The 26,607-nt window shown below is 34.9% G+C and overlaps 1 protein-coding gene across 1 annotated transcript; it reads left to right on the forward strand.

Annotated features, from left to right (window-relative positions):
* The first annotated feature begins 14,952 nt into the window (after window positions 1–14,952).
* Window positions 14,953–25,800, forward strand: LOC150101629 (lactosylceramide 4-alpha-galactosyltransferase-like). Its single transcript, XM_090399863.1, has 2 exons — window positions 14,953–15,141; window positions 24,880–25,800. The coding sequence occupies exons 1-2, from the start codon at window positions 14,953–14,955 to the stop codon at window positions 25,798–25,800; spliced, it is 1,110 nt and encodes a 369-aa protein (XP_090255989.1).
* The last annotated feature ends 807 nt before the right edge of the window (window positions 25,801–26,607 follow it).

The following is a 26,607-nucleotide window of genomic DNA, read 5'->3' on the forward strand; positions in this document are numbered from 1 at the left end:
GGATCCATTTACAATCTCTGAATTGAAAGATGTCTTGGAGAGACTAGATATAAAAAATCATGTGGACCTGATAACATACAAGGAATTATGATGAAGCATCTTCCTTCTCTAGCGCTTGGCTACTTCGCCTATACAACAATAGCCTAAAACAAGGAAAAGTTACAAAAGACTGGAAGACAGCCATTCATACCAATTTAAAAGCCTAACAAATCTCAAGACCAACCAGAAAGTTACACCAATTTCACTGACTTCAATTCCAGGAAAATTGATGGAAAAAATGATACGGCGTTTGAATTACTGTCTAAACAAAAATAGTATACTACCACATTTTCAGGCTGCTTTTAAAAGAAATCACTCAACAACTGATCAACGTTTCTACTTAACCCAGTCAATTCAAGATAACTTCCGGACCAAACCTACAAAATCCACCACTGCAGCTTTTATAGATTTTGGCAATGCCTTTGACAAGGTGTGGAGGCAGAAACCCTTTTCCAAACTTTGTCATATTGGAATAGAAGAGAAAATTCTAAACTGGATTTATGACTTTCTAAGAAATAGATCAATTAGAGTGAGAATAAATAATAACTTTTCCAAGAAAGTGAAAATAAGAGCGACCCCATGAAGGCAACATTTTGAGCCCACTTCATTTTATCATCTACTTAAATGACGTAGATAAAAATATAAATAAAGAAACAAAGATAGCTATGTTGGCTGATAGGTCCTATTCTCAGCTCACGACAACTTAGAAACAGTAGTAGGTCACTTGAACAAAGCCACTGAAAGTTTATCACATACTCTGAAAACAAAAAATCAAAATTAACCCTAAGAAATCAGAAATTTGTGTATTTACCATTAATAACCACCACCACCTCAGAAAGTGGAGACCAAACGATTAAGATAAACAGTTAACTAATTACATTTAATGAAAATCCCCAAAACCTTGGAGTTACTCCGGATCCATCACTAAGCTTCAATAAACATATCAACAATGTTGCAGTCAGAGTAAAAAGAAGACTAAAGCCGATGCTAAAACCTTAAAAGTCACATATTATTCGACCCATAATGGAATATGCTTTGCCCATCTGAATGCAAACATCATAAACCAGTTTAGACAAGCTTATAAAAATTCAGAAAAATGCAGCTAGAATCATATGTGGACTAAGGAATACAACTCCTTGAAAAATAGCAGAATTCGAATCCATCATTGTTCCTTTAAAAATTAGGTGGCAAGAAAATCTTACTAAATTTGTAGAAAAAAGAGCCAACCCTGCATATCATAGAACAAGTGAACTTTTTAAAATGTAGCAACCAAGAAACAGAATAAAGAAAAAATCAACAATGCATGAAATCATGGAAAATAAAATTCCCTTGGATTGTCCAAATAAAAGAGCCAACTACCCAGCATTTCCTCCAAATCAAGATACGAAAATATAGTTATTAATTTTGAATTAGAAACATGAGAAAAAAACCCCTAGAAAATCCTGAAATCTTGAGATCATTAGCACTTTCAAAATTAATGGAATATGGATCTGACTCATTAAAGATCTAACAGATGGCTCCAAAAATCCAAATGGCAGTTCTTTTGGGAGTGACGTATTCATTTATGGCTTTCACAATATAGAACTAAAAACAACCACAGTATGGGATGCAACTCATACCATGCAGAATTAATAGCCATTAACACAACACTGGAACATTTGGGAAAACAAGCCCCGACGGAATTTATATTTTTTTGCAGATTCCTTAGCAGCTCTTCAAGCTATTAAGAACTGCTACACTAGCCATCAAGAAATACTTAGAGACATAGCAAAAAAAATAAACAAACTACATAAGGATTCCGAAATAATTTTCCAATGGATTTCATCCCATGTGGGATTATAGGGAAATGAAACTACAGATGAAGTAACAAAAATGACTGTAACATCAAGTGATACCGCAGATTTTGATCTTTTTAAAACTAGTCAAAACGAAAACATAAAAAGAATGATTCTCCAGGATGACATTCTCCAGGATGACTCACCACTGGTATTCAGCAGAAACAAGAGTGGCTATCATCAACTCCAAGTTTAATCGCTTTGCCACTACCCGAGTTTCTATAATCCGCTTATGATACGGATAGCTGACTATCTGTATTATGGGACGGATTATAGCTCAATCTCTGAGCTTCTTATCAGCTGAAAGAGAAACCTTTACTTACACCATCTCCTGTTGCATCGACAATAAGTTCACCATCTTGGCATTTGAGAATATTACAGTTTCTGATGTTAACTTCATAATCTATAATGTGCGGCAGATAACAGAGGATTTTGTGCCAACGTTGTCGCAGTTTGTCCAAATCGCTTCTCGATAACCACATCGCATTGTATGTATCTTCCAAAATAGCAATCGGTTTCCATCCTTTTAGAGATATGCAGAGTGTTTTGTCTCATGCTAGTTTCCTGAAGAAAGAAAATTTCAATAGCTTTTGTGGCTCATCCATTATATTACTTTAAGAGACGCATAACACAAGACGATGTTGGAATGAAAGGAAATGAACAAAACTAAACTGAAAATGCACTCGAGTCTTGTCTCTTATTGGTTACTTTAGCGTGTCCATTTCCTTAAAATGTAAACATTCATTCAGATGATGTCGTAAGCATGTTTTCTCATGCTTCTAGATGTCGCCTTGCTTTGATGTTATCCTACATTGTGATGTTATAGGGCAAATATTATTCATGTCTGTGCCAATCTGGGAAAGTTTTACTGTATTAATATTGATGCATACATTTGTATTTTTTTAAAATCGATACACATATTTTTGAGCATTGATAATGTTATGCATTAAGGGAAGGGCCACACCCAGACTAGTTTCGACCTTTATTGAGGTCTCTTCAGATACTTTCAGGGGCAAACTTTGTTTGCACACACTTCGATAAAGGATTAAACTAAATTTATTATAGTCTGACCAAGTGAAAAATAAATTTTCAACATCTTTTCTAAATCCAGACTAATTTAATAAAAAGGTGGCACACCGTTTGGCAGCTCCTATAGGAGGAGATGACCTTGCTAAAGTTTCTGCCTGATATCTCCACTTGGGCCTGGGTCCCGCTGATGAGACCGCAATAAAAGTCGAAACTAGTCTTGGCCCTTCCCTTAATGCATAATATTATACATATCCGCATGGAGATGTGTTTTGCATTATGGGAGATACTGGGATAGGAGTGTTGGTAGCTTGCTCCACCTTTGCAAGGATCGCCCGGTGTTGTACCACTTTACCCCAGTCCTGAAGATACTTTCAGGCGCAAACTTTGTTTGCACACACTTGGATAAAGGATTAAACTAAATTTATTATAGTCTGACCAAGTGAAAAATAAACTTTCAACATCTTTGGTTATGTTTCCAGTAAAATGTGCAATTACACAGATCTTCAGTTTTGGACAACAAACATCGTTTAAATCTAGGTCTGCCTAATACTTTTGATGACATTGCCGATTTTTCTCTGCCTTTGCCGAGCAACATCTGATATTTGCATGTTGATTGTATTATGCAATCTCTTAGTTTGTCCAGAGAAAGAGAACCAATGTCCAATTTCAGTTGGCGGCTGTATTCAATTAAATTAACGAAGAATTCTGTTTTTTGACTTTTCCAGGTAATTCATTCCACCTACAAGGTGGTTTTTTATGATAAATCTTACAATAATTCTATCCAAAATACAAATTTCTTATTTGTTATTATTATTATTTCAACTGAATATTAGGTCTAATACCATAATTTTCATGGATATAAGTCACCTTCAATGAATAAATTCCAGAGACAAAGATTCGAGATTTACTAAATTTATAAATAAATAACAGTTATTTTGTAAGTGATATTCGATTTTTAAATATGTGTGAATCTTGCAATAAAGTATTTGTTTTGATCCGTAGTTATTTGCAATTACATTAACTGAATTTTCAGTTGCCCGTATTCTCACTCCCAGTGTCGAAACCGAAATACGATATTTCGAAAATAATAATTGCAGTTGTAGTATAATATTTCTACAGGGATGACATCAAACAACGAAGACAATATTTAACGATTTGCTCAGAAGCCAGCGTAGTAAGACATTTTTATTTGTTCACTTGCTTACTCCTGGTTCTTACGTTTTCTGTAATTGGATATTTTTTACATATGGGATATTTCCTTAGAATATTTATTTAGGAGCGTCTCCAAGTTTAATGGGTAAAAATAATGCTCTCTGAATTAAATGGCCTGGGTTCGATATCCGTTCACGATGGAAACAATCTTTACGCCTGTTTCTCAACTGAAGATAAATATTCACTTTCATAGGGAGATGGAGGTCTTTTACTCTCGCATTTTAACTTCTGCGAAACTGATAAAACTACTAAAGAAAAAACGCAAAAAAAGATGAAATTACAGACGAGATAGTGTGACTGCAGCGTTAATGTGCGTTTTAGATATAACTTATATATAATGTGTGTGTTTTATATGAGTAATTGCAACCTAAACTCTATCTATATTTAACACTCCTGAGAAAGTTTGTAAAATCTATCGTATATGTGAATGCATGAACATAGAAAAGTCGCCATCCAAGAGTCTATCCAATTAGAATACGGAAGTGCATTTAAATGAGTGGGTACGTAATCGAGATTTCGAAAGTGTCTTGGAATTTATCAACTAATGACTTATCCCAGCGGAAAAGCGGCTGTAAGCCCTTAACGGAAAATAATTGAAAAAAAAAATGCATTCAATTTGTGATGTGCTTTTAGGGAGAAAAATTATTCTGCGTTTGTTTGGGGTTAAATCACGACTTACTCTTTCAAAACGGTTTGTCATCTGATTTTCAAATTATTTATCGTCATGTTTTAAACAATGATTTAAAATAATTAAAAATGAACAAACAAATTCATAAGAATGCTATAAATTGCTATCATGTAGTGTTCAATCATTTCTTACCCCTTTGTTTTCGTAGGATATCATTTGTACAGATAATTCATAAAAAATATTTAGCATATCACATGAAAGTTAGTGATGTTGCAATCGAGTACGTGAGAAATGACCAACGAAATTATAATATGCACTTAGACATGTACGTGAGAGATTTTGCACGCAGAGGTAAAAATCACTTACTTCATAGAAAGCGCAGACATGAGAGTCACACACATAAGTGCCTTTGTGATGTCTGTAATTGTATTGTGCGGATTTATATTTTTCGCTTCTTTTTCTCAAAATAAATGTAAGTATGACTTGAACACCTTTTGTGTAGTTTTATATCATTAGGTTTATGGTTAAAAATTCATTCGGATTGAAACCGAAATATGCTATCAGCAGGTAGTCTAGTTTTTATTTAGTAAAATAATTCATCTAGTTTTGTTTGCAATCTAATTTAATATGAGAGAGAGAGAGAGAGAGAGAGAGAGAGAGAGAGAGAGAGAGGCAAGATAATTGCTAAAGACTACAGAATCTGACATATTTCTAATGAACTTGATACCACGTTTAGGAATGGAGAGCATACAGGAGTCAATATCAATTCAAAAAAAGACTTTGCAGAGTTTTCCATACCCTGGATGTATCACATGCTTTACCTGGAATATAGAGTTTAAAAATTAGCTCTCATTCCTTCGCTCAATGTAAGTGAGAGGTAGCAAAACTAAATTGAAGATTCAATACTTGAAATTTGTTCGTACATTTAGAGAAGACTAACGTACTAACTGACATTCTGTTTATTCTTTTCTGAGGGAAGCGTTTTAAGTGGAGTTAAGATAACATGATTGAAATATGATAATTGATATCCTTACGAAAGTCTCCAGTAGGAGTGTGATAATCTCAGTACTTAGAAAATTGTGTACGTGATCTTCTCATTCTTCACTGCTTGTTTTCTCTCAAAATACTCTAATCAAAGATTTTGAATCATATAAAAGTTGTGGATTTGTTCTGAGTACACTATTCGAACATGCGAAAAATGTGATGTAAATTCTCTGTCCATACTAAGCCAAAGACTTTCGCTATTTAACTGGCGAGCGAATTATTTGACTTTGTGAATAAGGCGCTAGTGTAAATATCAGAAATTTTAATAAAATATTAACAATTATTAATGTTTCCCTGATAATTATAAAGACATTTGAAATCGTCCATATTGTGCAGAAAAGTGCAATTAAGTTGAATAAAACCCCCTTTTTTTTTACTGAAACTCACTTTTCTTCAATCGGCATTGGGTTTCTGGTTCATGCACGTTTTATTTATAGTTCATATTATCATTCTTCTTAAGTGAGCCGTTTTTTATTTCCTGTCTATTAAGGATTATCGTTGAAAGATTTACATTTTTTTTTGGTGGACTGTGCTCCAAATTATTAATCGAAAAAATCCAGGACATTTCGGAATGTAAAAAAAGGTACATTTACAAGTTGTAATTGTGAAATCATGAATAAAAGTATAAGAATTAAAGACAAAGTATTTTAATATCTTTTTGTAGTGTAAACGTTTAAAAAAAATGGAAAATTTTGGAATATATTTTTTTTTTCAAATCTCCAAGTATTAAAACAAACGTTTTTTTTTTTTAATTGGCACTTTTTTTTCTAAAGAAGTTATGTGGGAATCATTGAGAGGTAGCAATGAAATAAGGAATAAAAATAACAATTTGCATTGCTTCAGCCCACACAGCTGTTTGAAAATGAAGAAACCTAATTTTTGTTTGTCTCCATCAGCCTATTTGTCATCCACTAATCAAAATATAGTTTTAAGACTTCTCGAGTGATGTAAAGTAAGAAACACGTTGAGAATTTTTGCATTTTTGCATGTCCCCACCATTAATGTAAAAATCAAGCAAATATATGATATATTTGATCTAAACAATATATACACCCTCTGTCCAAAAAGAAACCGAACGTTTCGAAAATAGAAGAACCTAGTGGCGTCATCTGTTGTTTCTTTTAGTTGTCGAAAGCGGAACCTTCATTAGTGTTGTGTCAACTGTTTATGACATTTGTTTCATTAGAAGCCGAGTTATAGTGCCAAGAGTGAAGGTGTGTTTTGACGTACGGTCTGAAAATGAGTTTCAAACAGAGAGCTGCGATTGACTTTTGTGTTAAACTTGGTAAACGTTTTACAGAAACTCATCAAATGCTTCAAAAAAACATACCGCGATGAATGCTTATCCCGTACTCAAGTTTACAAGAGGTTTAAGCAATTTCAAAGTGGTCGTGAGACGCGTGAGGACGACGAAAAGCCGCGCCGTCCAAAAACTGGACTGAGAGAAGTTAACATCCAAAACGTGCGTGATTTCATCAAAGAAAATTCGAAATCCTCCGTAAGGTTGATTGGAGATGAATTGGTGATTCCAAAATCAACTGTGCAGAACATTTTGACCAGTTTGGGAGTTCGTAAATTAAATTCGCGATTTGTTCCCCGCAAGTTGACCGACGACCAGACCAAAAAATGTATCGAATTGAACACTGCAAGGAACTCATTAAAACCGCTCCTAAGGACTCAAACTTCCTTGAAACGATCATTACTAGTGACGAAACATGACGTTTTGAGTATGAGCCCGAAACAAAGTGCCAGAGTGCTGAGTGGAGACCATCAGAAGAGGGGCATCCGAAAAAAAGTCGCTTGGAGAAGTTAAAAGTGAAGACAATGTTGATTTGTTTCTACGATTCCAAGGGCATTATTCACAAAGAATTCGCTCCGCCTGCCCAAACAGTCAATGGTGAGTTTTATTTCGAAGTTTTGAAGCTATTGATATCGAGAATTCGTCGCGTACGGCACGATATTCGTCGAATATCGTGACGACCGACCGTTCGTCAAACACACTGTCGCTCTTGGTAATATAACTCGGCTTCTAATGAAACAAATGTCATAAACAGTTGACACAATACTAATGAAGGTTGCCACTTTCGACAACAACAATAAGATACAACAGGTAGTGCCACTAGTTTCTTCTATTTAATAAAAGTTCAGTTTCTTTTTGGACAGAGGGTGTATATATACAGTAAAACTTGTTCAAAGCGGAATCGCAAGGGACCTAATATATTTTCTACATTGGCCAAGTTTCCACATTATACAAAATTGCAAAAAAATTAAAATCCATTAAAATCATATTACACGGTGCATACCTGTTTATGAGTGAAAATTGGCGGCGCTTGCTCTTATAAGTAGGTGATATTTGTAGACCTATGCTATTAAAATAATAGTAATAATAATAATAATAACACATTATTAAAGTATTGTATTAATACTCTATTACACTGCACATTACACGTTTCCAATATACAACTCATTGAGATTTCTTCCACAGATCCAACAAAGAAACTTATTTCCACTTTCTTGTGATCAAGCCTTTTTGAATGCAATCCTTAACTCTTTACAACAGTTCAAGAAGGCTGGAAGAGTTTGAATCAATTGCAAACTGCATTACTTCTGATGCAATGAAGAGCCTGTGCATGTGTGCGAATTTTCGTTAAAATATCTGTTCTCCGGCTGCTGTTCCTCCTCCTCCTCTTCCCCCTCCTCCACATATTCGTTTTGTGTATTTCTTACCGCTGCAGATTCAAAGCTGTAATGTGTGGCCAGATGGTCATCACTCCGAACAAAGTTCTCTATATAACAGGAAAGTCTTTTCCTCGGCAGAGACAGAGATTGGTTATTTCATCAATGTTTTCACTAGCCTAATCCAAATTATCTGCCACATCACTTTCCCCAAACTCAGCTTTAACAAAATATTTCTTTAATGTTTCTGCTTTAATTTTCTTCACCTCCAACCCGATCCAATTCACAGCATCCAAAACCGATACAGATCTTGCTAATGCGTAAGAGCCATCAACTTCTTCTACATTCGAAATCAAAGATTGCATCAGAAGTCGTCTGTAGTGCGATTTGAATGTGTAAATAACACCCATATCCATGGGCTGTAATACACTTGTTGCATGTTTTGGGAACCAGGCGATTTTCACATTTGAAAGTGTTTCCTTTGGGGGGCAGGTAGCATTGTCAAGAAAAAGGATGACATTTCTCTTTTCCTTCTTCATTTTTGCATTAAACATGTTTAACCACTCTTCCATTGTAGTTGCATTAATCCAAGTTTTTTTATTGTGTCTCCAAATCACTGGTGAATTATTAATTTTCAGGTTCTTGAAACATCTTGGTTTTGCTGCTTTTTCAATCACGAGAGGCTTTTCCATTTCTCCCACCGTATTCCCACACAATAACGCTGTAAGTCGTTCTTTGGACATTTTGTCCCCAGTACACTTTTCTCCCTTAACCGTGAGTGATTTTGTTGTTAATGCCCCCCCCCTCCAAAAAAAAAAAAAAAACAATCCTGTTTCGACCGAATATCGCGCCTCTTCTTAGAACTATCCAACCATCCTGTAGACGCTTGCAAATGAAATCTGTTTATTGTCATAGCAAACATTTTTATTACAGTTATTTTCTCACTGAATAGCTCTCACTGAATAATTTTTAGTTATCTATATGATAATCTTCTTATATATATATATATATATATATATATATATATATATATATATATATATATATATATATATATATATATATATATATATATATAGGGTGTTCGGGATAAATTTGACAGTTTCGTAAGGAAAAAGAAAATCTTCTTTGTATCTATTAAATTTAATGAATTGACAAAAAAACATTACAGGCAGAATTAATTACAATACTATCAACAAGATTTACTCAAAATAACCACCATTAGCATCGATCACAGCTTCAATTCTGCTTCGGAACCTCGAACAAGCTGATGCTACAGTCTCCCTGGGAAGGGCCGCAAAAACTGTTTTAATTTTATCCATTAACTGGGCTTTTGTATTACTGGAAGTGCGATTGGTGTCTTTTTCAACTGCGCCCCATACAAAATAATCCATGGGGTTAAGGTCTGGGGAGTTTGGAGGCCAAACATTTGGACTGGTGAAGTCGTAGAAATTTTCAGACAACCATTTTTGACTTTTCCCAGAGGTGTGGCAAGGGGCCGAATCCTGCTGCCATACATACGGCCTACCATTGGCTACCCTTGTTATCCAGGGCTTGACTACAGTTAGCAACTCCACGAACAAAGCCCGAATTCCAATGCCAGGGTTCTTCAACACCTGTTCCTGCAGATTTGCGAGGAATTCTGCTGTACGAACGCAATCAGATCGTCTGCTAGGGATCTTTCTTCTTGCTACATCCTCGTAGTCACCATTGCAAGTCTCTAGTTCATGCCTGATTGTTTTTACTGTATTCAGGGAGCATTGGGCAGCAGTCGTAATATCCTTATTTTGATGGCGGGCACGAATCATCATGATACAAGTTATTCTCTTCCATGATTCAGGTGGGTTCCAGCTATCCATCCTTTCTGACATCTTGTATATGAATGAAGAAGGGTCCAAACTTTTAAATGAAGAGAAGTGTGTGTTAATACATGTAACTTACGGAAAAATATAATTAATTATAAATATGTCAAATTTATCCCGAACACCCTGTATATATATATATATATATATATATATATATATAAGAAGATATATATATATATATGTATACATATATATATATATAGATATATATATATGATAATCTTCTTATATATATATATATATATATAAGAAGATTATCATATAGATAACTAAAACTTATTCAGTGAGAGCTATTCAGTGAGAAAATAACTGTAATAAAAATGTTTGCTATGACAATAAACAGATTTCATTTAATTGAAGTATTTGAAACAAGAATGATAAGGAAGACTTTTGCAAAATGAACGTTAATGATGGCGAAAAGAAGTTGTTATGGAATCGAGAACGACAACGCCGTTTTCGTGAAAACATATCGAATCTTATGCCGACAACATTCACATTTAAGATATATGACTGAAAAACGAGCAAGGAGGGGACAAGAGTTTGCAGAGGAACGAAAAGGAGAAGGGAAAGTCCTTCTCCCCCTGTTCATAAAAAACTGAAAAAAAATCATTTTTTTATGAATGCGTTGCTTTAAAATGAGATATTAACAAACAGTTTGCAGCTGGAAATAGCAATTGCCTTATTATAATTATCTACACGTCAACTAATTGCGAAAGAAGGTGACGTACAATGTCAATCGTTCATGAATGTAATTTAAAGCCTACTGACAGGCTTCCAATTGATCATAGAACTTATGAGAAATTACTTCTTGCTATGAGACTTAATGCAGCGAGTCAGGGAAACTAGATCATCAAGGGAGGAGTGGGGAAAATGTCTGTGAAAGTTCTACTATGGTATGCAAACGTGATAAAGATATAAATGCCTTTGAACATGGTTATGTATGTGGCGAAGGAGTGGCAAAATATGCTTTGGGTTCGAAGGAAAAGAGAAAATTATCTCTGGGGAGGGAAAAGAGAAAATTCTAGAACAAGATCAAATACATTGCATATCTAATTATAAGAATAGGCTAGGTCGAAATTTAATATGTCTATACACAAATGTAAGGAGGATTAGAAACAAGGGGGTTGAGTTTGTTGCTTTATTGAATACAATGTGGCCTAAGTTTGTTGACATTAGTGAAGCCTGGCTATCAGAATCAGATATGGTAAGCGGGATCGAGTGTAACGGATATACTATTTTTAGGAATGACAGAAGAGATAAGAGAAGAGGGGAGAGTGCTACTAATGATATAACAGATGACTCAAGTCCAGTTCGGGTAGAAATACAAGAAATCAATCATTTGTCTTGTATTGTTCAACTGATCGCTACATGGGACATTGTTCCATGTTCCATGTAGCGATGAATTTGAGTCTATCTGATGTGAAGTGGAGGTTAACAGAATGAAATATATGGTGGGGTGTTGCTACAGACCTGGTAGCTCAGTTTTAGGGGACGAAGAAATGCATCGCCAATTTAGCCATATGGGTACCAAGCGAATGATCATTATGGATGACTTTAATTTTCCAAACATTGATTGAGTAGAAGAAAAATCTCATGATAAGGAAGAACAGGTATTTATTGAATTGTTGCGAGACATGTGAAAGAAGGAACTCGAGGTCAAAGAGTGTTGGATTTTCTCATAGCATCAGAATGAATCTCTGTCAAAAATATGGCTTTTTTACCACCAATTCGTGCAATGATCATACTGTTCTTTCTTGGGAAGTATCTAACTTGTATTGAAGCTCCGATTAAAACTGGCTACATGCTGAACTACAAAGCTGGAAATTATGATCGACTTAGAAGAATACTACCTTTAGTCCCATGGTTTTAGTTACTGAGTGGAACAAATGTCAGCAATGCATGGGAATCTTTGAAAAAGTGCTTGAATGAGCCGGTATCTGAATGTATCCCTAGTGTTCGAAGAATACATAGGTTGGGAGTAAAATGGATGTGCAGCCTTGTTAAGCTAGAGATCCACAACAACAAGAAGATGATGTGGAAAGGGTATCGTGAGAATACGAGTGAGAGGAGTTATGAAATATATAAAGCTCAGGCCAGAAAAGTAACGAGTATTGCGAAAAAAGCTAAAACGGTGTATGAAAAGAAATTGGTCATGCAAGCTAAAGGCAATCCAAAAGAATTTTATCGTTATGCTGCAAGCTAAAGAAAGAATGAATGTGGAAGAATAACTTTATTGAATGCAGATGGTACACGAGTGTCGAAAGCTAAAGAGATTGTTAAGTTAATGAGTGCTCACTTTGATAAGACATATTAACCAGGTGTATGGTGCACAGTGCTACTGCCACGTTGGATGAAGAGTTAGAGGCTCATGAAAATGAAGTTGAAGATTTTTTGCATAACCTGGATAAGAATTTGTCAATAAGGACAGATGGAATATCAGCCCGTTTGTTAAAGGAATGTTCAGCCGAATTGGCTAGGCCTTTCACACATTTCTATAACTTGAGTCTCAGCTCAGGAATTTGATACCACAGGAATGGAAGGAATGTATGATAGTTCCATTGCACACGGGTGGTGCAAAAACCGATGTGTCTAACTACTGACCTATTAGTATCTCTGCTGTGGTAGTGAAGATTTTAGAGAAGTTGGCAAGAACTCGCATACAGAAATAAGTAGATAAGCATTCTGTACTCTGGAGGGAACAGCATGGGTTTACTAAAGGACGGTGATGTTTTAGCAATTTGCTCATATTTTATAACAATGTTAATGCCAAGTTGTATAAAGGGAATGGATATACTATGATAATGTTAAACTTTTCTAAGACATTTGATAGGATACGACACAATAGACTGTTGCGTAAACTGGAGAATATGGGACTGGGATATAAACTATTGACTTGGATCAGGGGATGGTTGACAGACAGATCAAAAAGTGGTATACAGTGGGTGTGAATCTGCCAGATTTAAGATAACCAGTGCTGTACCTCAGGGTTCAGTTCTTGGGCAATTATTGTTCTTGGGCCATTAACGACATCAAACAGGGTCTATCAACAGATTTGCAATTGGTTGCTGATGATGCGAAAATAGGCAGGGCAATCAGGAATGCTACTGATATTCAGCAATTACAAAATGATAGACTAAATCTGGCAAACGAAAATGGCTGTCAGTTTAATGTTAGTAAGTGTAAAGTTATGCACTTTGGCGTGATTAGAGTTCCAGCGGCATATTATATTAGCGGGATTATGATACAGGAAACTGAAGAGGCAAGGGATCTTGGTGTATTGGTGGATAAGAATTCAAAGTTCAAAGGTCACATAGGAAAGTTGCAAATACAACTCAGAGGATAGTTGCGATGTTGAAGCGAACCTTGACATGTAAGGATAAAGAAGTAATTTTGCCTCTTTGTAAGGCTTTGATAAGACTACACCTGGATTATTGTGTGAAGATTTGGTCTCCCGGGTTCCAAGGGGATAAAGAAGCTGTGGAAAGGGTGCAAAGAAGAGTTACAAAGATTATATCGGGATTATGGGATTTAGAATAGGAGAACAGATAGGAAGTATGTGGATTGCAGTCTCTGGATAACAGGAGAAAGAGGACTGATGTGATAGAGGTCTATAAACTTTTGAATGGGTGTTATAGCATTTCAAATGATGAAGAGTTTTTCGTTAAATGTAAGGCGGGGCATCCATGGAAGTTAGGTTTGTTCGCAGTCAAGAAAGGGGTAAAAGCAATATATTTCTCCCAGAGAGCAGTGAGTGAGTGGAATAATTTGCCTTTAGGGATGGTGCGTGCATCTAGTTTAAATGAATTTAAGGGAAGGTATGATAGCTGGGTTGGGTAACTCAAAGGTCCTCCAGGGAATCAAGGACTTGATGAGTCCTTGACTCCCTGGAGGTCTGATACAAAAAAAATAATTTTTTCCTTCCCAATACTGAAACAGGCGAAACCTACCTTCATATGATTCAAGCATATCTGATGGCTGAATTGGAGGAGATCCCTTTGCCAGAACGAGCAGATATTTTGATGCAATGTGTGACTCAGCCACATTTTTTATTTACCGTGCAGAAATGTTTGGAAAAAATTTCCAGGAAAATAGATTAAATGATGAGGAACCATTGAATGGGCAACGAAGTATGCAGACCTAACTCCTTTGGATTATTTCTTATAGAGGGTACTTCAGATCAGTAGCTTATTTCAATAGGCCCAGAAAAATAGTCGTTTTAAAGGCTATTACATTAGAATTTGCGAACATCAAAGAAATTATACTGTACTTAGAAATGTTCAAACGAGTACCAATTTGAAATTGTAATGTAATTTACAAGGTGTTACCGAAGTATTTCGGGAAGTTGAATGCGAGCCACAAATACAGCCTTGCGCCGCTGTAAGGAGCGAGCAGTACCCTTTGAAAATCAATATGCCAATAGCCCGCTGAGGGAAGGGCTACATTCTTTGGATACGTGCAGTTTTGTAATGTACTAATTTAGCAATTTTCTTCTCCAACTGAAATGCGGGATTTTAAGAAGCAAATAATCCGCATCAAATTTACGATAAATACGACAGCCATTACACATCTCTCACCTTTCCAATTCACCTGACCCTGTCCCATGAGACTTTTCTCTTAGCACAAGATGAAATTCCTGCTGAAAGGAAGACGTTTTGATACAATTAAGGAGATTCAAGAAGAATCACAGGAGGTAATCGACACAGTCACACTTGAGAACTTCCAGGGATGCAGGAAATCATGGAAAAATAAGGAATCGCTGTGTACACATCGAAGGGAGTTAGTTCGAAGGAGACAGTGGAAACTAGGAGTTGGGGTAAGTACATTTTTATTGTATTTACATAATCAATACATTTCTATTGATTAATAGACACTCAAAGATTTGCAGAAGATTGTATATTATTATTATTAAAAGAGGCCTCCAAGGAGCCACGAAGGGAAGCAACATACAACACACGCCAGATATCATACATATTCTTGAATTCATTCACACCGCTTGCACTCACAAACATCCAAAACCAATCCATTCCAATCATGCACCACCCTTTGAGGGAAAACTTTAACCCTCACCATCTTCTTAGCGGTATTCATTCTTAGCTTCCAAGAATGCCCACTTGTCCTTTACCCACCCTCCGTATGTGGGAAAAATTCCATCATTTGAAATCCCATAGGACCTTTCAGAAGTTTGTAAGTCGCAATCATATGACTCCTCTTTCTCCTGTTTGCTAGTGTCTACAAATTCTCAATCTACAAATTCTCAATCTGTCTTCATAATCAGTATTCCAAAATCCTGATATCATTCTTAACTAGGAAACTAGGAGACCACACCTGCGCACAATAGTCCAAATGAGGTCTTAGGAAGGGGCCTTGTAAAGAGGCAAAATGACATCCTTATCTTTACACGTGAACATTCGTTTCAGCAGTGCAATTATCTTTGGAGTTGTAGTTGTAATGTTTGCTATATGGCCCTTGAGCATCAACTTCCTATCTACTAACACTCCAAGATCCCTAGCCTCATCAGTTTCTTCTAGCCTAATCCCAGCAATATAATACTACATTGGATATCTAATCCTGCCGAAGTGAATGACTTTACATTTACTGACATTGAATTGATATCCATATTCCTATGCCCATAATTCCAGCCTATTCAAATCATTCTACAAGTACTGCATATCAGCAGCATTCCTGATTACCCTACCTACTTATCTTTGCATCATTAACAAATAGCTGTATGTTGCTTGTCAAATCCTTTCCAATATCATTAATGTACAGATTGAATAACAGTGGAGGACTAAGCACTGATTCTTGTGGTACACCACTGGTTATCCACAATCTTGAAGACTCACATCCCCCGTATACGACGTTTTGATATCTGTCAGTTAGACAACTTATTATTCAGGCTAATATTCTATAATCCACACCCATTTTATCCAATTGATGCAACAGTCTACCATACGGCATTCTGTCAAAAGCCTTAGGAAAATCCAAAAGTATCACGGTGTCTTAGTTCCCCTTGTCTAGTTCAATGGTAACATTCTTATAGAATGTGAGCAAATTTCTAAAACATGACCTTTCCTTAATAAACCCATGTTGTTCATTGCAAAGTAGATTTTCACTGTGAACCCATCTATGAATGCGATTCCTAATCAATTTTTCTATAATCTTCACCACCACCACTCCTGAGATACTAATTGGTCGATGGTTGTATACATCGGTCTTTGCACGCACGCACGCACACACACACACAGCTTATGACTTTCATAATATTCTCTAAAATTAATATGAGGCTTCTAATTTTTTTTTTTTTGATAAAACAACTTTGAATTTGGTCCATTCATGTGGACATACCTCAAGGTGAAAATAAAAGAAAACAGAATTACTACAACAGAAAAGAAGCAAATCTTTGCCAGCGATATTTCTTTCACCCACTGAAAATGCCATTTCAAAAACATTAAAAACATCAAAAAATATAATCTGGAAAACTTTGATTTTTACTTTTAAGACTTAGCTGCAATAACTTTTAACGAATGAAGAAGAAACGTCGAAAAATGTTCTGCTTACAACTTGTACAAACTCGAAAATCTTAATTGTTTTTAATGTTCTTGTTAAATTATATTATTGAAGGACAGTTTTCAATCTAGGCTCTAATAACGTACATTCTGCATAGAACAAAGCTGAACGTAATTTTAAGAAATGTGTTAATTTCATCATACTGATGCAGTACAATTTTTTCCTCTCCGCAAAACCGGAAAAAATGGTCAATGGAGCACACCCATTTATAAGCACAACCTTAATAGATTTAAAAAGCTTATATTATAGCTTATATTGCTTTACTCCGGTTTTCAATATAGCAATAATTCATATATTAAAAAAAGATAGAAAAGGGAAAGATGGGCATCAATTTATGTGAATTTCTGTTTTGAAAATAAAATCATATTTCCTTAACCACTAATTATTTAAATTATTAAAACCGAAAAATAATGTGCACTACAGTAAAATTATTATTGTATTTACTGGTTCTGCCATCTGGTGTTCATAATGAATACTACACAGGAGAAACTTATTTTAATTCTCCCAAACCGAAAACCAGAAGAAAGAGAAAGAGTAGTTTATTTTTTTTTCTTTCTTTTGGTGGTGCCCTCTTGTAGCTGTTATGATAACCTCTTAATGTTTTATGATTTTAATTATCAGGTGCTTATTACATTTTCCTTTTCTCTCTGAATATTGATGATTAGAATTAAGGTTCTTTACTTACTTCTAAAATCGAGACTTGAAAAGTAATTTTCAAATCCTCTCATTTTATAAATGCTATAATTTCAGGGTTTTTCTTTTTTCTTTTTGTTTAAATGTCGTATCGTTTACATTTAAACCAAACCGTGACATTTTATTTGTGATTATTTTGCGAAATCGCATGAATTCATAATGATCTATAAGAAAATGAAGCCACATCTCTTCTTTTATTGAGTTGTTTGGAAACTCTTATTTATTTATTCTGCAAATAACCTTATTACTGTAGTTTCTTACTACAGTATTCTTACCACAGTTCGTTATTTTATTATCTTTTCTGTATAAATGAGCGCAATCAAGTTCCGTGAATGTAATTCCATTCATGACATTGTTGCAAGATTAACCAGCAAACTCCAAACCACGCGGTTACAGCAGCCTTATAGAACGTGTAGAGATAAGTAATATCCGTTATGAAGTAATCAATTCCCTATGGATGCGCCATCTGGTAGGCAATATATGCTTTAATAATTACTTAAAAAGTTTTTTTTTTTACAAAATTAAGAAAAATACTTTAAAACCACTGTATACTATACTTATAATGAAGATTTTGTTTGTGTGTTTGTGTATCTATTCAGACGTGTTTCAGATGTTTTGACTGGCATTATACATAAACTGCTTAAAAAAGAAGTAAACGGACCCAATTGTAAGGAACAAATAGCCATGACGTCCATATTAATAAACTGTAGGAGCACCTTTTGCTGCGGTGACTGCAGCAATCCCACGTGGCATACTTTCCAAAAGCGTAGAACAGCGATCAATGCCAATTTGGACCATTCTTCCTGTTGGCATGTAATGAAGTCCTGGACTGTTGTGGAGCGGACGTCTTTTTACCTCATCCCATGCTCCTGTTCGTCCCAAAGATGTACAACAGGGTTGAGATCAGAGACCTGTGGATGCTTTCGAAGTGTGGTACCTTCCTGTTCACAAACCACGCAGTTACAGCAGACTTATAACATAATGCATTGTCTTGCTGAAAGACACAATGGTCATTTCCATAGAAACACCACAAATTAGGAAGCATTGCATTGTCCAGAATGTTCCGATTCCATTCGGAGGTCAATGTTAGTGGTACCACAGAGGTCCGGGATCAGACTAGGGAAAAACACTATCATACCATCACATAACCTTCGAATTTCGTAGATGGTTTTATGTACTCTGGCAAGAGGGGATCTCTGGACATTCGAAATACCTCATCCGTCGAACATTCCAATGTACAAATGCTTTTTGGACCACTGAACACGACGCTGCATGCTGGTTCGGATAATGCGGAACGTGCATGTTGCAGTCCGTCTATGGAATCCCATGTTATGAGCTTCGGTTCTGAATGTCTTTATGCATTTTCGTTTTCCAGTCGATGTCCCGATCTCCGTATTTTACCTGTCGGATGACAAATGGCGTTTTCTACATATAATTATTCATAGCATCCTCCGGTCACGTTGTGGTAGGTTATCCTCGGAGGGTAGCACTTGTAGTTAACTGCCTGCACCTCCATCTTAATATGGCATCGCTGATTGTTTACTTGCTCAATTTGTCCACATCCGAAAAGATAGGCCTGTAATATCTCATTACACGGCTATCAGATCGCTGCTTTCAAATTCCATGAATTCCCTTCTGGCACCCATTTCACCGACATAGTTGCACTGTTTGGGGATCATATTCTTACAATTTATACGGGCTACAAGCACTGACCTTGCACCATGCGCCTTGCCCATGGGGGGGGGTGTTCGTTAACTTCTTTACAAGCAATGTATATCTAATATAGAAAGCCACACACGTTCTCATTTTATGTTGCTTGTTGTTTATTAGATATTTGGTTTGTCAATTTCTTTTTGGCTTTCTATTGTAAGAGATAAGAGTAATGTCTCTGAAATAAGCTAATTCACAAGGACAAATTACTTTGAAAACCAGCATCTGCAAAAGCACTGATATACTTATTTTCTATGTGGATTATATCATGAGAGAGGAATGTATTTTTTCCTCTTGGATATGAACAGAAAAACAATTCGATCTACGTTATTGAAAGTCAATGATTCAACAAACTTTACCAGTCGGCTATTTTGTTTTAGTTTGACGTATGGCGATTTTTATACTGAAGCTTGATTCCTATTTGAGCACATGTGAAAAGATTTGCTATTTTTCGGGCTTATTCACAAACTAACATAATCTCTTAGCATAGTAATCTGTCTCTTCTTATCATGGCAAGTTAAGTAACCCGAGAACGGATTTTAATGAAACCTTATTACATTACACCCATGTCCTTGATTTTGGTGAGATAGATCGGCTGTCTTCCTAAATATTAGTTAAAACTAAAACTGCACCGCCAAAAAAAGATTAATTTTTATATATTTTAACAAGTCGTCTTTTTATTAATCGCCATAGTTTTCTTCCCAGATACATGTTCAAGATATGATCAACTACCACAAAGATATTATAGACGAGTCAGTGGTGGCTGAGACGTCCAACATACATTTATATCAAAACTTATAAACATCTGATTTTCTATTCTAAGTTTTTTAAATAAAAATATTACATTTTTTTCACATAAAATGCAGATTTGAGAGCATTACAACCAGGGTTGCCACTCACATTTTTCGAAATTCCCCAGATTATGGAAAAATTCCCCCGGTAGTAATAACTAGGGCTCGGATTTTTAGGTCGTAAAAGAGTGCAAAATATGCGTCCAATTATTCAGGAAAAAACATTTAAAACATCCGAAACATGCTCTTAATTATGCAAAAACTCCAACTATGTACTTAAATATGCCTTTATTAATTTATAATTCTGCATGGTTTAATTAAAACATTACACATAAAGAACTTTGATTATTAAAAGACCAGAAGATAAATGATAAAATATACAAAGAGCCAACAAGTTTCACTAGCCGCTGTCTAGTATTTTCAAGGCTGAACTGGTGTGAAAACAAATGCATTAAGTTATATTTCAAACATACACTTTAGTAACTGTTAGGCCGTTACATTTGATCATTCTGTTTGAAGGCGTGCATGTGTTCGAAAGCTTCAGTCAGATTCCGGTACATGACCACGTGTTGTGCATATTGTAATTTAAGAATGATACCCTGATTTCTATTTAAATTATTGCCTGTGCGTAGTACCACAGCTGCTTCTTTTAAAGTTCTGTATCTGTAGTCATTCTCGATGTAAGACATAGAACTGTTTTTCCAATCTATAACGTGATTTGATGTTGACAAATGATGAGCTAAACCAGATGTCATTATTCTATTCTGATTGACATCCCCCACATGTTCCTTCTGTCTTATTTCAAAACTTCTAGAAGTCTGACCAATGTAAGAAAGGCCACACGTGCATGGAATTTCATATACTCCAGGACATTTGAAGAAAGGTACCTCATCTTTGCAAAAAACTACACAACACGTGGTCATGTACCGGAATCTGACTGAAGCTTTCGAACACATCCACGCCTTCAAACAGAATGATCAAATGTAACGGCCTAACAGTTACTAAAGTGTATGTTTGAAATGTAACTCAATGCATTTGTTTTCACACCAGTTCAGCCTTGAAAATACTAGACAGTGGCTAGTGAAACTTGTTGGCTCTTTGTATATTTTATCATTTATCTTCTGGTCTTTTAATAATAAAAGCTCTTTATTTTAATACATCAGACCAAGTATGTACAATTTAACATTACACATAAATTAAACACATAATATAAAATACAAAAAATTGACATTTAAATAGTTACCTACTAGTTGACCAGAAAAATGACTTAAAAATTTGCTCATTTTTTTATTAATTTTTTTATTAATTCTCTCTTTCTCTTTTCCTGTAACAAAGTATACTTTCATTAAAAATTATAAGCTTATATTATACGAAGAATACATGCTTAACTTACTTTAACTGACATTTCCTCTCTCTTCTTCTTCGCCAATATCTTCTGGTAATTGATCACATTCCCTTTGCTGCTTTGCGGTATTAAGTAGATTTTATATCTATTATGAACTGTGTGACTTTCCAACTCCTTGATTAATGATTTAGCTCCCAAGAAGTACACGTTGCATTTTGTCTCGCCAAGCACAGTTTTGCTACAATTCTGTCTCTCAGTTTCTGTTTTTAATGAATTAGTTAATTTTGTTTTTATACAATTCACTTGTGAGAAAATTCGCTTCACGCATGCAAATGAATGCCACAGAATAGTAAGATTTGTCATAAAATATGACAGTAAACCATATTTATTATTATTCATGCCATCTTTTATTCTAGTCAATGAATGCCAATATCGAGGAATGCCAATATCTTTAGAAATTTGTAGATCTGATGCTACGAGACGATAACTTCTCCACTCATCATCTATTTGATTTAACCTAATATCATCAACAAGTGAGGGGAATTGAGCAACAAGAGGAATAATAGTAGATGGTGACTGGCTAGGGTCAATAGCAACTTTTGGGTCCAAGATTCGTAATTTTGCAACAATGCTGTCTTCTTCGAAGACAAATCTTTTCTTTATTTGCGAACTAAGTTCCACAAGAATCTTTAAACAATAATTTTTAAATCTCAACAAAATAGAGTTATCTTCGAAAGGGTTTCTAATTAAGTGCACCATTGCTCTACCACCGAAGTAAATATCATTGACATTTTTATAGTTGTTTTGGTTTCTTGGATCAATTTCTGATAATTTAGCTGTTCTTGAAATCTCATCTTTAATGAAGCAACTGAGTAAATTGAGATATGCTGCTGATACATTTAGGAATAGTTGGTGTAATCTGAAATGCTCTGATTGAAAATCTATATTAAATGCATTTACGTTTTCAAGAATATACTGAAAGAAAAAAAGCATTGGTCTGGTTCCAAGGTCAGTAAGTGTATCATAAATTTTTTGGCATTGTCAATTTTATCTGTCTTTGATTCATTTTGAAAGTATAGAACTAATGCGTCATACTGTTCTGAAATAGTTGATATCACTTTTTCCCTCGACAGCCACCTGGTTTGAGCAAGTTTGGGAATTTTATGTGTAGCTATATCAGTACCTTCTTGAATGAGTACAAAATCTCTTTGCCGCTTAGCAGTGCGGGAGAAGTAGGAGGTTAAATCCTTTAGAAAAGCTTCTAAGTATGAGGGTAAACACTGACTGCATGACTAGCGCATAGAGCAAATGAATGACAAACGCAACCCATCACAAAAACAGATGGGACGTCATTTTCAACAGTTTCTGAAATCCACTGTTAACGCCCATCATGGAGGAACAGTTATCACTACCAAACCCAATGATATTGCTAAGGAGAATGCCATGATCCAGCAGAAGAGTTTTGACAGCATTGTAAAGCCTTTTAGCACTTCCGTTCTCTACACATACTATGTCTAGTAATTCAACAGGTACATCTTTTTTATCTGTATCAAAATACCGTACAATAACAACAGCCAAGATTTGAGTGACGGAGATAGCTGTACTCTCATCTATTATAATTGAAAATTTTTCATTGGTGCATATTTCGGTAACTTGAGACTTTTTATGGAATGATATTCCATCCAAAATAACATAAGAAAGCTTAGTTTTCTTTATTGCCAACTTTTCAGCAAATTTGGCTATCCGGAAATGCGTGTTTACACATCGTTACAAAATGATCAACATGAGAAAATGGGACGTTATGCTCAGAAAAGAAGCTAGCAATTATTAACTCACTCCTAGCTAATTGTTTATCCTCTTGACGCTTTCTTATTAAGAAATTGAGTAATATTAGCTGTCGACTTAGCAGACTGATAATTACTTTTATGTTTGGCTGAATCTTTATGCTTTATTAGCGCAGATTTGTTTGCGTTTTTAAATGTAATATTACAACACTTACAGTAACTGGTATCTTTGCTGTTCATGTCTTGCTACAGCCAATCTTTTAATTCAGGATATTTTAACCAATCTTCTTTAATGCTTGAGAATACCACTTCTGTTTTTTCTTTGATGGCTCCATATGGTTAGATTGGAAGTACCATAAATATGAAAATAAGTAAAAATATTGATAATTTAAACAATTTGTTAAAACACTGTACAAGCACAAGGATCTACGATAACACTGCAAGAGGTTGCGCTATATGTATTTATTTATCAGATTTATCAAAAAAAAAAATTCGTGAATATAATAGTAAAATATGACAAAAATATTAAAATTCAAACTTTTGTTCAAAGTTCCCAAGATTTTGGGAGTTTTTTTATTAAAAATCCCTAAATCCCTAGGTAGAGGCTAAATTCCCTAGATCTTGCGAAAAATTCTGAGTGGCAGCCCTTATTGCAACTGTGTTCGTGTTGATGGAATGTTATTTTGCATATTGTTATTTTTTATGTCAAAATGAAAGTAAGTCAGTTTAAAACAGTTTGCTCATTCGGATATGATTAGGAATAGTTTCTTATGTAAGTATTCGTGTTATTAGGCTAATTGGTTAAGAAATTCATTTGTTTTTGAAAGTCGTATCGTTGTTAGCAAGTGTGGTCTTGATTTGACACTGATACAAGAATCGTATTTGTTAGCGATGACAGACTTTTCGACCGACGCTGTAACATTTTTTCCCATCAGTACCATTCAAAATAGTTTTCAATTCTTTATTGGAATAAAAATTCTAAAACTTCATCCATTCGGAAAATTGAGGTCAATAAAATTAAACGTAATATACATGTTCATTATTTGGAGATTTGATTTCCTCATCCTTTTAACGAAAACTACATGAATATATTATTCCTTCCATTTTTTGCTGAAATGAGCAACCGAGTAATAGAAATAGGGACGTTCTCTGTAAGTAGATATTCGTATTTCTCATCGTTGTTGCTTGCTAGTCTTTGAAGGAGGCGCTCAAATCGAAGATTTTCAACCAGTGTGGAATGCGTAGATTTGTACTGATTATAAGCAATTTAATCATAGAAAAAAGTTATGCATATTCCATTGCTTCAATGAACTGAAGAATTCGATAATTATGGTTGGTATCTAAAGTTTTGTAATTTTTTAGAAAAAGAATGGCCTTGGTCGATGAGACCAATCTTGGAACACCCGTAGATTCTTCCTATATACACCTGGAGTTGATGTTATGCGCCGCTATATCAAATAGTGCATTGAAGCAATACCTGTATTGCTTCAATGCACTATTAAGTGAGTATTTTTAATAATCATAATCGCTACGCATATGATTTGATATTCTATTAAAAACTTTGATTTTTAGCATGTTATAAAATGATTAACATAACTATTGCTAATGGATAAAATTAAAATCATTCTTTTATTTCTTTGCATATTCATTTATTTTTGAAGAGACTTTTGATTACAGTTAACTCTCATCTTCCAGATGAAACTCTAAGAAAATCGAAGAAGATGATACATGACACTTCTCCAGAAAGATCACGCACGATATTTTTCGCGGAAACCTCTGGAAGGCGTTTTCTGAATGGTCGTCAATCTTGTGCAGTGGAATCCGCAGCTAAACACAATCCCAATATGGAGGTGAGAGTGTTCATGACAAGTACTGACATTCATATGTCAGAACTTATGCGCAAAATACACGCAGCTTATCCTAAAGTGATTTTCCAGATACTTGACGTAAAGACGATTTTAGAGGATACTCCATTGAAAGAATGGTTTTCAAAATCTGACTGGAAAAATGGCCCGTTTAAAGTGTCTCATCTCAGCGATGCATTGAGGTTTACTATTTTGTGGAAGTTCGGCGGTATTTATCTGGATTTAGATGTAGTAGTATTAAAGCCTTTGAATGGATTAACGAACACACTCATCAGGGAAAATGATGAGGTTTTGGGAAGCGCTGTTATTATCTTAGATCGACACCATAGTTATTTAGAGATGTGCCTTTATGAATTTGCCAACAGCTACAGGGCTGACGTATGGGGTCACAATGGACCATTACTTATGGTTCGGGTTTTGAAATCACATTGTGGAGTAGAAGTAATTGCAGATGCAAAACGAAACAAGTGCAACATTATTGTCCTGAATCCTGAGGCATCATTTCCAGTGCCCTGGTTCAATGGAAAGAAATTTATGAAAAAATACGCAGCAGAAAACATCGCGATGAGGTCCAGTAAAAGTTATATTATTCATTTGTGGAATCAAATAACTCAAAGAACACCCGTGTGGATCGGAAAAGGGTGTGCTTATGAAAGAGCAGCAAAGGATAACTGTCCAGTGACATATGAATATGCAAATAACATTGGGGTGTTTTAAATATTGAAAGGAAACAAGATGTATAATGAAATGAGACAAGAATAATCTTACTCGCATGATATTCTTTCACAAGTAAGCATGAAATTATATTTGCAATGTGAAACATGCTGTAAAATAGGTTTTGAAACTGTTTTACTTGTGCAAGGAATGCATGAGAAAGGGTTGATTTCACGCTAAATGTATGCTGCTCAAAACAATTAGGAGATATTTTGGTTTTATTATAAATTATAAAGTTGTTAATTATAAAGTTAAAGTTATAAATATAATTTACAAATGAAACACAATTTGTAATAAATATCGATTATTTAAATAATATCTCATCAATTACACGCTATCCATAAGTAAGAAATATTTATTCATGTATAAACACCCAATAGTTATAATTATTTGCAAAGATTTATAATTATCGGACAGAAACTAAAATATCTTCTAATTGTTTTGAGCATCGTATAAGAAAAACATCTCGAAATGGGATTAGAGACTTACGAAAGTAAAAAACATCGCCTGTTTTTTGAAGCGGATTATACTAATGCGGTGAATTACTTTTTCATGAAGTAATTTTAACCCAGTCAGAGATGGTGTTATTTCTTCTCCAAACATCTACTAAACAAGAATAACTCTCCTTGATATAGTTACAAATATTGTTTTGAATAATGAATGAAACACGTTATCAGCATAGATTACCATTAAGAATTTTACTTGAATAGTGATATTTATTTATCCATTATTATATAATGCTTTATGTGAGAGCTATTGTATTATAATTTTTAATTTATTAAATGTATAGTTTGGCTGAATAAACTGAAA

Source organism: Typopeltis vanoorti, chromosome 11 (assembly GCF_054136105.1).
Source record: "Typopeltis vanoorti isolate ZY-2024b chromosome 11, IOZ_Tvanoo_1.0, whole genome shotgun sequence".
Taxonomy (NCBI): domain Eukaryota; kingdom Metazoa; phylum Arthropoda; class Arachnida; order Uropygi; family Thelyphonidae; genus Typopeltis; species Typopeltis vanoorti.

What these genes read in the sequence shown, in the direction of transcription:
- LOC150101629 (XM_090399863.1), top strand. Translation starts at nt 14,953, where the DNA reads ATGAAATTCCTGCTGAAAGGAAGACGTTTTGATACAATTAAGGAGATT. An exon ending in AGTGGAAACTAGGAGTTGGG is followed by an intron (nt 15,142 to 24,879) that starts GTAAGTACATTT and finishes TTATTTTTGAAG; the next exon opens with AGACTTTTGATTACAGTTAA.